The 12306-nt window shown below is 58.2% G+C and overlaps 1 protein-coding gene across 1 annotated transcript; it reads right to left on the bottom strand.

Annotated features, from left to right (window-relative positions):
* Positions 1 to 6751: 6751 nt before the first annotated feature.
* Positions 6752 to 10740, bottom strand: FOXF1 (forkhead box F1). Its single transcript, XM_061138328.1, has 2 exons — positions 9753 to 10740; positions 6752 to 8316 (listed from the first exon to the last, which is right to left on the bottom strand). Exons 1-2 carry the CDS (start codon positions 10738 to 10740, stop codon positions 8156 to 8158), a joined length of 1149 nt encoding a protein of 382 aa, XP_060994311.1. The 3' UTR covers positions 6752 to 8155.
* Positions 10741 to 12306: the final 1566 nt, after the last annotated feature.

Below are 12306 nucleotides of genomic sequence, written 5' to 3'. Positions count from 1 at the left end.
CCCTGTGGGTCACCGTCACCTGACCACCTGAGGTAGAAAGAAGCAGAAAAAAACGGGTCATTTTCTAGAAGAAGGATTGGTGGGTGGGGGGATTCCCCCAGGGCGCGCCTGCTAGTGGCAGACACACCCTTGGGACTGGGGTCTGCTCAGTTTGGGAGCATGCAGGGGAGTCTCCCGGCAGCGGGCGGAGAGTTTTGTCCACTCCCCGCATCAAGTCCATCCTGTCAGTTCTGATGTGCATGTCCATGTTGGAAGCCCTGCTCCTTATGGAAGCCCACCATCTGCCGGTCACCAGGCCAGCCTCTCCTCTTGCTAGAAACAGACCCGTATGTTACTGCATGGATAGGTGAGGAAACTCAGGCACTGAGCTGCGCTGGCTTGTTCCCTGGTGTGAGGCAGTTCCCCTTGTCCCCCGGTGTGAGGCAGTTCCCCTTGTCCCCCCTCCCCACCACGCCCTTCCCTCTGTGTTCCCATCGCCTCCTCAATCCCTGTCATCATCCAGGGTTTTCACTGGAGACTGCCTGGGCAATCTTTCAAACATGCAGAGACTTCTAAATAGTGGAACCCACACTCCTGTTCCTCCAGTGGGGCAGGATTTCTTCCTGTGAATGGAATTCTTTATTTTCAACGTCCATAAATCCACAAAGGTTATGATGGGAGCTGACATGTGACCATGTAATGTGGACATTTTGGACTTCGGATGGTTTGGAAGCAGTAAACTTAGACCCTGAAGTGCTGAGTTGTGAGCAAACTAAAACATCCCTCCCTGCCTCTGAGGGTGGATTCTCTCACTTAACCCTTAGAAGAAACCCACAGAGCAGGCCTTGTCATCCCTACTCTCTAGGGGCAGAAGGTGCAGCTCCCAGAGGTCATCCGGCTTGATGAGGTCACACGGCAGAGCTGGGCTTCAGTCCCAGGGCCTCTCCCCACCATCAAGGGAGAAGCCTGTCCTCTAGGGAGGCATGGAGCCATTGCCTCTCAACCACCAGCAGGCCTCCTGGGGGAGCTGGGAGACACGGTGGCCTGTGGGGACAGCAGAGGTGGTTGATTTGGTGGTGGAGGTACATGGTGTGGGAGCCATATACACCAGGGTTTGCAGTGAATCCCGCTTCCACGGGCCCTCGCTGTGTCCTCAGGCAGAGTGCTTGCCCTCTCTTGGTTTCTTCACCTGTGAGCCCTTCAGATTCTCTGATTCACTGAATGCTTTGAGAGAATTGCTCCTACCATGACCCCCGTCTTACAGACGGGGAATCTGAGGTGTAGAGGAGGCTGAGCATCACAACCGCCCGAGCTCACAGCTGGGAGCAGTGGAGTCAGGACTCGGACTCAGGCCCTCTGATTCCCAGGGTCTCCACCATTGGGCTTGTCATCCTTCGCCAGGGACAGCAGGGTCTCTGTGTGCAAGGCGACGTCTCCTGGGGTTGACGTGCTGTCTCCAGGGGTGGGTGTGAAGCCGTGTTTGCTTTCTTCCATTCACTTTTCTACGGTTTATTAATTTTGAATAAGCCCCCTCATTTGTATAATTAGGAAAAGAGTCAATTCATTTAGTTTGACCAGCTGCCCCTCAACAAAAGTCCAAGGTCCTCACACCTCCGAATCGGGTTCCCGGGCACAGCTTCTGTCCAGTTCGTGTGAGATCCGTTTTCCCCGGAGGGCCCCTGCTGTTGTCCCGGCGCAAACTGCGAGGTGGACAGCAGGTGGCGCTGCCGCCCCAGAAGCAGCCCGCGGCGGACTTCCCGGCGCTCAGACGCGCGGCCTCTCCCTAGGAGGGTCCCTGCCCCGCTCACCGCGCCCCACCCCGGATCTCGCCCCCAGGGAAGGACTCGCTGACCCTCGCACCATTTGGGCAGAGATGGCCCGCCCTCCCTGCTCACCTGAGTTGTGACCGTGAGAAGGTGTTACTGCAGGATCCAGAAACGCGGGCCTGCTGAACTCTGGGGCTTGGTTAGGGGGAAACTTCCAGATACAGAAACATTGTACCCTCTTCCAGGGGACATCCGAGGGTCTGGCGTGCCCTGTGGTGGTAAGTCCTAGACACGGTAGGACTCTCGGGTTCCGGGCCTCCTCCCTGGTTTTAGTAAGACAAGCCTGGGGAAGCACATCACCACTGTTACTCCTCAGCCGCTGTCCAGCCGCAGTGCTTCTCCTGGGCCTCCTGACACACGGCACTGCAGGAAATTAGCCGCAGGGCACGGCCGCCACCTGCCCCCAGCAGCTCCGTCCTCTCGACAGGCTCGCCCTGTCCACGTCCTCACACAGCCTGCTCTGTAAGTCAGAGGGGACCTTGGTGACCGTGCCAATGTGCATGTGCGCCCAGCTGATCGGTCGTGTCCAACTGTTTGTGACCCCATGGACTGTACCCCACCCAGGCTCCTGTGTCCTTGTGATTCTCCAAGGGATCTTCCCTATCCAGGGATCAAACTCGAGTCTCGAGTCTTGAGTCTTCTGCGTTGGCAGTCAGATTCTTTACCACTGTGCCCACTTGGGAAGCCCAGACATCCAACATCAGGGTCTTAAACAGTGCCAGCTTTCTGCTTCTACTCAGGGCTTGGGCGCCTTGGCCTTGGTGCACGTCACCTCTTCGGGGTGTTGGCATGACCGACCCCGAGTATCCTGGTGCTGGAAGCAGTGTGCTGGTCTGTGGATCCGTGATAGCAGTGGTGTGTCAGCCGCTGAATCCTGTCTGATCCAGTGGCAGAGGGTAGTGGGTGCTCAGTATTCTGAATGAGTGAATTTGTGCCAGCTCGTCCTCTACCCGTGTTTCTTGACAAAACAGTATTCCACATTTGCAGACTCAAGTGTCCCTCTCCCCTGCCCATCCCCGAGGCCCAGAAGTCAATGTGGCCGTGGTTTGTCATGGTCCCACAGTAAGTCAATGTCCCATCATAGCTTGCCAGCGGGAGATGCTAAACAAGCCCCTCCCTCCTTAAAACAGCTCAGAACTCTGAGCCATTGATGGCCGAAAGATGCCAGAAGCAGAGTAGGAGGCTGTAGCCACACATCCTGCCCCAACTGGCCTCTCTTGCCTTGCGCTTCAACTTTTGTTTGAGTTTTTCTCCACTGGACTAGGGGGAGTTGAGGAAGTGAAGGGATCTCTCAAGGAGGGCTATGGTGGGAACCCATGGAAACCAGGTTCATTGTCCCAGAGAGGAGGTGAATGTCAGGGGTCTGAGCTGGGGCTGCTCGGGGAGCTTCCCCACCCCATCCAAAGGCCAGCAAGGAGATCAGAGAGACCCCAGTCCCCTGTGCAGACCCTGCCCATCATAATTTCCTCAGCACAGGTAGGAAGCTGGACCATGGACCAGACTTCGACTTCTCCCTTTTTTCACTAGGCTTCATGGCTGGAGGAAAATGGGTGTCCAGGAGCCATGTGGTATTAATACAGTGGCTGGAGACATGGGCTTTGCATTCAGTTCCACCTCTTACCAGGACTGTCTAGATAAAGTCCCCTAACCTTCTCGAGCTGGTTTCTGCATCTGGAAGCGGTAGCAGTGAGTTATAGGATCTGTACAGGAGGGCCGCTGAGGAGGTAAATGGAGGTGCCATGTAAAGAGGACAGCCACAGGCCAGCCCGGGCACCTCCTGAATGTGAGTGAGCCCTGTGTCTGCTCGCCCTGGCTCCAGGCACCCTGCGCCAGCTTCTTCTCCATTAGCATCACAAGCCGGCTGGGCCGCTGGACGGGAGGGGGCAGCAGAGGCCACAGTGAGGCATCTTCTCCCAGGTTTTCTCAGGAGCCCAGAGAACTTCGGAGGAGAGACTCTAAACTTGGCGCCCATCAGGACCCCCTGGAAGTCTGTGGGCCTGAGGATTCCTGGGTCCCTCCTCCAGAGATTCTAATGCAGTGACTCTCAGCACACACACACACACCCCACCTGCAGTAGTGAGGGCAGTCCCTGAGTCACACTCTCAGAAGGGAAGCCCTTGAGCTCAGGGGTCTCCTGACCAGAGGTTAGGAGGTCCCGGGGTGGGTCCTTATCGGAACCCCTGATCCAACCCCATGTCAGAATTCCATCTCTTGAGCCAAATGGGATGATGTCTTCCTCCTCCTCCCTGGGAAGGGAGGGAACGAATGTCCAGGTGCATCATATTGGAGGATGGGGACCCCAGCAGTCCCCAAGCTGGATGCTCAAGTCCTGAGGGGGTGGCCTTGTAAAATACAAGTTCTTGCTTCTTGTTTGGCACCCATCCCAACAATGAAGGGGAGAAGGATAAGAAATGCCTGGATCTCATGGCCTTTCCCATTTGGACACCCTGAGAGCTAGACCGTCCTCTTGCTCCCAACAGGCATCACCTTACTGACCACCATGCCCATAGGTCTACATGACGTTACTACGTGAGGAAAAGCGAGGCTCAGAGGTGACGTGGCTTGCCCAGGTCAAGCCTTTCGGGGCTGGGGCTCCAGCCCCATCTTTGCACTACCTCCAGGAGTGCTGCCGGCAGGGAGCCAGGCTTTCAGTACCTCACCCTCCCCACCACTACCCCTTTGGTTTCCCCTCCAAGAGCCAAGAAAACAGCAGGACCGGGCGGGCACTTTCCCTTCCTTCTGAAGCGCACACCCTGAGTGCAGACTGGCCGCCGGGCCTGCAGATCTCCTCCACCAGGGGCCGGGGAGCCAGGACACAGCGCCAAGGCGCTGCTGCAGCTGCTGCCTGGGGCCGCCATGGCCTGCAGCCGAGGCGCGGCTGTGTCCAGGGCGTCGGCCCCTCGCAGAGAGCTGCAGGGAGCTGCAGCCTTGGCGGGATGTGTCACCCTCTTATAGAAACCCTATCAAGTTCTGTCCTGGCCGCTTCCCCACCCCCTGGCCTGTTACTTTGGGGGGTATTCATACCTTTAGGGTATCTCATTTGCATTGTTCCAGATCAAACACCCTAAAGGTATGCACAGGACTTTTGAATTAATTCTCTCGAAGGTGTTCCTAAGCTAGAAGGATACGCACCCAGGGAAGGGTGTGTGACCACCTTAGAAGTGCGTTTGCATTTTAGGCTGGTAACTTGCATGAACAGTGCACACTTTTGTGTTGGCACCTGGCAGTAGGAGCTTCATCCCGCGGTCCTGGTGGGAGCCGGACCAAAATGGGCCTTGGGTCGGCCTCCGCGACAGCGAATGCAGTCCTGTGAAGCAGGCCTTGTGAAATCTTGGTCGTGGATGTGGACGCAGTTACGCCTGTAGAATCTGGCCCTTCCAGGTTTGCCTGGAGCCAGACTTTCCTCTCTGCAGGGAAGGCTGGCCTTTTCTCTCTTCCCCAGGCCCCAGGTCAGGCCCATCCCTGATCCCTGGGCTCCCCAGGGCCGGTTTTCCTGCCCCAGTCCCTCTGGGTGCCTCCCATCCAGCCTGGCGGGGATGTGAGCGCGCTGGGAGATACCTCCGAAATGAAGGCGCAGGGGAGACGAACAGGAAACCGGGGTTCACTGCCGCCCCAGACTCTGGTCCAGTGGCGCCGGAGCCCTGCATCACCAGGGTGCGCAGAGGCCTCCGGCGCGCCAAGGAGCCAAGGGAGTGGGCACGGGGTCTGGAGACGCCTCAGCAGAAGACCGGGGCACGCGCAGACTGGGTCGGCATTGGGTTTCTCCTAATCAGCCCCACTTCCCCACAGCCTCCGTCCTAATTGGGGCGCAGGCTCCAACGGAGGAAGGAGGGGGCCCCCTCCCGCCTGCCTGCCGAGGTTGTCTGGATCCCCAGCGCAGCGGTTCCTGCGATGGAGGCCTGAGGGCTTTTCTCTGGCCGGTTCTCCAGGGCATCGGTGGGGGCAGGGGATAAGGAGAGGTGGCCTCCGCCCCAAAGACAGGGCCTCCTCCGCTCTCGGTGAAGCTGCTCCCCGCGCTGCCCACTGCTCGGCCGCCTGAGACCTGAGGGACAAAGTCGCCGGCTTCTTCCTGTCCCCTTTATCTCCGTTTTATAGACAGCTGTTAGTTGGGGCATTAATTGCCAGGGCGAGTTTATTGATAATTTTGATGTAACAGAGCACCGGAGAAATTGCCCTCACGTCCAAAATGTCACATTTGAGAAGAACCAGGTTCAGAGGCTCATGACCCCACGATGCGGAGAAACTGTGGTGGGTCTTAGAAGGGCTGCACCGGCAATGTGACTTTATTGTGTTTGTTTTCCTAGGTAGCTGGGAATTGGAATAGAAAGAGGGTCAGTAGGGGAGACAGACTTTTTAAAATGGATTTCCCCCTAATGATTTAGGGGGAAACGTGCCTATCACCTTGCTCTGCCACCAACAGCCTTTTTCTTGTTCAAAGTTTACTTACTTCTCCATTGGGGAAAACCAAGTGTAGGGCACCAAAAAAAAAAAAAAAAAATCCTATGAAAAAATAAAACCTTAGAAGATGCTCCATGATTTATAACAGTTGGAAACAGTAAAGTTTGAAACTCAAAATACAATTCTCATTGGTCCTGGAGTGACCAAAAAGAAAGTGTAAAATATTTCATATATATATATATGCATGCACACACACACATATATATGCATGTTTTTCCCTGGGGGAGAGAAAACTACAGTTTTTTTTAAGTTTGATTATTTTTTTAAAAACAAGAAATGACATTTAGAGGGGCAAAGGTTCTTCTTAAAAAACAGAAGCCAAGAAAAATAGTTACTCTTGTCCAGATTTCACTTCAATGTGAAATGAGTGAAAAAAGAAGGATTAGCCAACAAATAAAAAGGGGGAAAAAGGATTAAGAATCATCCATACTTTAAATATGAAAAAGAAAAAAAAAAAAGACTGGTGATCCCAGGCCGGTTACCGTCTATATTTTGAAGATATTCTGCAATCCCAATAAAATACTCATGCAATTTTATTTCTAGTTGATACAATATAAGGCCATATACAAATGTTATACATTTTTATTTTTGTTCTTTTTTAGGAAAAATACACAAAAGGCAAAAACATCCTCAAATTGTCATTTTTATACAGTGCAGAAGGAAATTTAAAATACGTGTCACAAACGCTGCACCTCAGCAGCCAAAATACTAAAAAAAAAAGGGGGGGAGTCCTTCATTTTATATATATATATATTTATATAAAACATATGGAAATTTGTCTTTACACAGATCGGACTTAGTTTCAAATTTACAATGGATATCTAAAAAAAAAATTCTACGCGGCAAATATTGCCAACAAAGTTACACCATTAATACTGATAAACGGAGGAGCCTATGCGGTGTTTCGGTTATTAGGGAAAGAAAGTAGAATAAATAACAGGATGAGCCTTGCTATCGTTTTTTTTTTAAAAAGTGCCTTAACCTTTCTGCGTCACCGCAATCCTGACTCAGGGCGCTCGGCGGGCCTTCCCCATCCCCACGGTGCCCGGCCTGCCTCACGCTCCCAACAGAGGGCTTACAGTAGAGATCGGAGACCCACCAAACAAGTCAAAACGAAGTTCGAAATCAAACCAAAAAAGCCTGAAGAGAAGGAAGGAGAGGAAGGCGGAGGAGGACGGTAGCAGAGGCCGGGAGAGCCGCCTGCTTCTGGGCTCCTGGTTTCTTTGCTAAGATGAGCAGTGGCTTCAGAAATGCAAGTTACTCGCACAAGGATCCACCTGTGGCAGACGGGAGGACTTCTGAGGTGGGGAGGGAGAGGGCGATTTCTTGTTGCCTCCTCCTTTCCCTACAAGAGACGGCTCTAAAAAGGAGACGCGTATTCCAAGACATTCTTTCAAAAAAAATTAAAAATAAAACGATAAATACTCAACCAAAAAATAAAAGTATTTGATAATGACGGTTTCACACGTTCGCCTTTCTCCTAAAAACCTTCCCCGACATTCGCCGTGGATAGGGGAGAGGGGGAGAGACCGCAGCAGAAATGCGTGTTCAGATGTTGAGAGTTCTTCCCCAACACAGCACCTTCTCAGCTGGTTTCAGTCCGATCAAAAATAGATACTTATTTATCAACAGCTGCAGTCAGATCAGGCCCCCACCATCACCATTAAAAAAAAAAAATGTTGAGGGAGTGGTGGTGGGGGGAGGTGCCGACCTCGCTGGGTCTTTGCCTCGTGGGATCCCTTTCCCAATAATCCGGTTGGGGAGGGGTCAAACCCTTTTTTTCTGCCGATGGTTATACCTCAAAAAAAAAAAAAAAAAAAAGCAGTTTCTGGTAACGGGTTCCAAAGTCCCTGCGCCCGGCCCCTGCCCGGAGGGACCCCGGAGCTGTGGCCTCACATGACGCAGGGCTTGATGTCTTGGTAGGTGACCTGCTGGTGGTAGTAGGAGCCGCCGCCGGCCGAGTGCATGGACGAGGATGCCATGGTGTTGAAAGAGAAGACGAACTCCTTTCGGTCACACATGCTGGGCGACTGCGAGTGATACCGCGGGATGCCTGTGGGGGCGAGGCGACAGGAAAGGGGGCGTTAAAGGGTGGCCTCCAGAACCCCGGGCTCCAGGTGGAGAAGCACCGTTACCGTGGGTCGCGCCCCAGGGGCAGGTCTGCCTGGCTCCGCGCTGGGCCAATGCCTCCCCAAGTCCCAGTTCGCGATTTCAGGTCTCAGCTGGGCCGGCGCCCAGAGGGAAGAGTCCCCAGACACGGACAAGGATCCCTGCAACCCTGGGTGCCCGCTGCCCCAGCCTCTCCCTCCGCAGACACCGAGCCTGGCCTGGGGGGCTTCTGGTGGCTGACGGGGAAGTGGTCAGAGGGGCCAGCAGGGAAGATCCAGCGGCCTCCACTTCCAGGGCAGCCTGAGGCCTGGGCCTGGCGCCGGGCAGCCACCTTCCAGCCCCCAGAGATGGCAGTGTCCCTAAAGCAATGAGCCAGGCCGGCAGGGGCCAATACAGGGGCAAAGAGGGCTTCTTCAGAGGAAGAGTCTTTGGGGAGCCAAGCCTGCGGGACTGCTGAAGCCCCGGCTGGAGTTTGAAGCAGCCCCAGCTGGGCGACCCCCATGAAGACAGCCCTCCAGCCTCCAGGCCCAGCTCCTGCCTCCCGCCGGCTGCTGACAGCTGACTCCTGACAGGCCCCTGCTTGGATCCCTCCAAGCTCTTTCAAGAACCAGACCCAGAAGGTTGCTAGCGTGTGCTGAGACAGAGGATCCAGAGGGGAAGATGGCTGTACATCTTTTTTCCTCAGGGGGGACTGCAGGCGGAGCGGTACCTGTGGGCCTGGAAACCTGGATCCTGAGAAACTGAATCTGTTGGGGCCCGAAGCTCAGACCTTCTATCTGGGCCCCTCTCAGCCTCTGTCGCCACAAAATGCCCCCTATTCAACGTCCGCATGCCCCAGGCCTGGTTCAAGAAAGGCCGGGCTCTGAGCGCCAGCACAGAGCCCCGCCGGCTTTGGGCCTAACTCTTCCGTCCTGCCCGGCTCAGAGCAGAGGCCGCTCTCCCGAAGCAGGGAGAGCGAGCCAGCTGCCCCGGGGATGGGCCAGCTCCGTCCTGGGAACTCGCCCAGGTGTCAGGGGGTTAAGGGACCTGAGGGGACTTAGAATATTGCAGTCTAAGTCTTTGAGGTGAGGATGGGGCCTACCTGGCCAGGCTGGGGCAGCCTGGGCATTGAAACAGAAAGGAAAATGGAATGTTAGTCTATGGGGGGACTCCAGGCTGCACTCAGCCCTCAGACGGGGAGAGGTGGACAGAGAGACACCTTGGGGAGCTGAGGCCTCCATGGTGCAGCTTAGGGACTGGCACCCCATGAACGTGGTGGCCACAGGCTCCAGACCAGGGAGCCAGCAGTCTGGGGGATAGGTCTGTAGTGCACTCACAGAGGTCCGCCACACCCCCCCCCCACCCCCCAGTCCTGGGGACAGCTCGGGGCTCCCCACTCACCTTGCAGCTCAGCAGGGGCGTTGTGACTGTTCTGGTGCAGATACGGCTGGTCCAGGGAGTGTGTGGAGAGGCTGCCGGACAGGGGGTTGGCCGCGGGGTTGCAGGGGGACAGGGGCTGCTGCTTAATGTAGGAGGCGCTGCTGTTGAGCGCCGCCGAGGCAGAGGGAGGCCAAGCGGCCGCTGAGCCCGAGTAGACGGCGTGGGGCTCCATGACCCCGCCAGCCGCCGCAGGCAGCAGCGGGGAGGCGGGAACCGAGCCGTCGTGGTGCGGGTACTCCCCGGCCGCCGTGCCGCCGCAGCTGCCCATGTACGAGTGGCCGCCGTTGGCAGGCAGGTGGGGGACCGAGTGGCTGGGCAAAGCCATGCCGTCCACGTTGCCCGGCAAGTGGCCGTTCATCATGCCCAGACCTCCCTCCAGCGCCAGGCTGTTGGGCGGGCACGAGAGGCCGCCGGCAGAGCCCTGGAAGCTGTAGGTGTCCGGGAGGTGGTTGAAGCCGAGCCCGTTCATCATGCTGTACATGGGCTTGAGCGCCTGGCATTTCCTTCGGAAGCCGCGCGGCCGCCGCCGAAAGGAGCCCTCCTCGAACATGAACTCGCTGGCCGGGTCGATGGTCCAGTAGTGGCCCTTGCCCGGCCGCCCGAGGCCCTTGGGCAGCTTGATGAAGCACTCGTTGAGCGAGAGGTTGTGGCGCACGGAGTTCTTCCAGCCCTGGTAGGAGCCGCGGAAGAAGGGGAAGCGGCTCTGCAGGAACTGGTAGATCTCGCTGAGCGTCAGGCGCTTGGTGGGCGAGCTCTGGATGGCCATGACGATGAGCGCGATGTACGAGTAGGGCGGCTTCTCCGGGCGCCGGATGCCGGCGTTCGTCTTCTTGGCCTTGGACGGGCCGGACGACGCGGGGTCCATGGCCGCGCCGCCGCCGCCGCCGCCGCCGCCGCCGCCGCCGCCGCCGCCGTGCGGTGGCTGCTGCTTCTCGGGCGCCGAAGACATCGGGTGGCTGCTGCCGCCGCCGCCGCTGCCGCTGCTGCTCTGCGCGGCCGACGAGCCGGGAGGAGGAGGAGGAGGAGGAGGAGGAAGGGGAGGGGGAGGGGGAGGGGGCCGAGGGGGAGGGGGCTGCGCGCGCGGGGCTGGCTGCACCTCTGCCGTCATCGGCGGCCGCTTCTCCGGAGCGAGCCTCGGCGCACCCTCCCCCGCCCGCTCGTCCTCCCCGAGGAGCGGCCGGGTCCGCGGGCGGTTGGCGCAGAGCCCCCCGCTCTCCCTCCCGCTCCCTCCTCCCCCCCTACACTCCTCCCTCTTTCCCTCCCGCCCTCCCACAAGGGAAGGAGCCGAGCGAAGGCTGAGAGCAGCCTCTTTGCAGCCTGGGCGGAGGCCGCGAGGAAGCCCCCACCACACACACACACCGGTTTTTTGGGGGGTAGGCACCCCCTCTCGGGCCTGTGGCCGTGCGCCCCGGCGGGGAGCAGCGCTCGGTCCTCGCCACCCGCGGCGCTCGGCTCCACGAGTCCAGCCGAGGCCGCCCGCTTCGTGTCGTCTCTCGGCGGCGGCGTCTCGCGCGGGCCGGCGTAAGACCCTCCAGGAGTTCCCTCCCCTCCCCTCCCAGCCCCCCTCCGGCACCCCGCGGTGGTGGGCGCTTAAAGGGCCCCCACCTTCGCCTCCCGGCGGCCGCCGGCGGAACCCGCCCCGCCTCCACCAACCTGGCGAGCAAGTGTTAATGCGCCCTGGGCCCGGGGTTCAGCCCAGCTGCGCGCTGGCCACCCACCCCCCCCGCCCCCCACCCCGCCTTCCCTACCCGGGCCGCGCGGAGGAAAACGCAGCCGGAGTCCCGGGCCTTCCCCGACGCGTACTGCCCGGTGGCGAATCGCAACAGCAGTGGCGGCTGTGGCCGCCGGGTCGTGGCCATCGCGGGCACAGCCGGCTCGGCTACGAATCCCCGCGGCCGGCGGGCGGGTGTTCCAGCGAAGGACCGCCTACCCTCTCTCCCCGCCCCGGGAAGGACTGCGCCGCGCCCGGGACTTTTCGGACTCGCCCAGCAGCGCGCAAGCAGGCGGGCAGCCGCTGGAGCCGAGCGCGGGCGGAAAACGAAAGCGCAGGGCGGATCGCTGCAGCTTTGTCTCTGGCGCCGCGGGTCGTTCGGGGAGCGAGTGAGAACCTCTGGCCCTGCGGGGAACCAGGACCCCACGGGCTCCTTCAACAAGTGGCGGGGCGCATTCACTAACTTGTGCACTCGTGCGTACACCGATGCACAGGCAAACGCGGTAAATTTCGCAGACTCAGACCTGCAACCAACCGCGTTCGTTCCCACTCACGCACACACGGCGCTCAGGCATGTGCGTGCCCACTCATGCGCTCGCTCACGCACACACAAAAGGCCCACAGGAGCTTCAGTTCGCACCTACTCTCACTCGTGTGTACACCAGCCACGCTCTGATCTGAGCCCACACATAGCTCAGCTGACACCCCCACCCCCAACAAACACGCTGAAAACCCGCCTATTTGGCCCCGCGATGCTTGTGTCCCCGCTTCGCAAGAGCAGGTTCCGATTTCTCGCAGATGGTA

This window comes from Dama dama, chromosome 4, assembly GCF_033118175.1.
Source record: "Dama dama isolate Ldn47 chromosome 4, ASM3311817v1, whole genome shotgun sequence".
Classification (NCBI taxonomy): Eukaryota; Metazoa; Chordata; class Mammalia; order Artiodactyla; family Cervidae; genus Dama; species Dama dama.
This window is presented reverse-complemented; position numbering and strand designations above follow the sequence as displayed.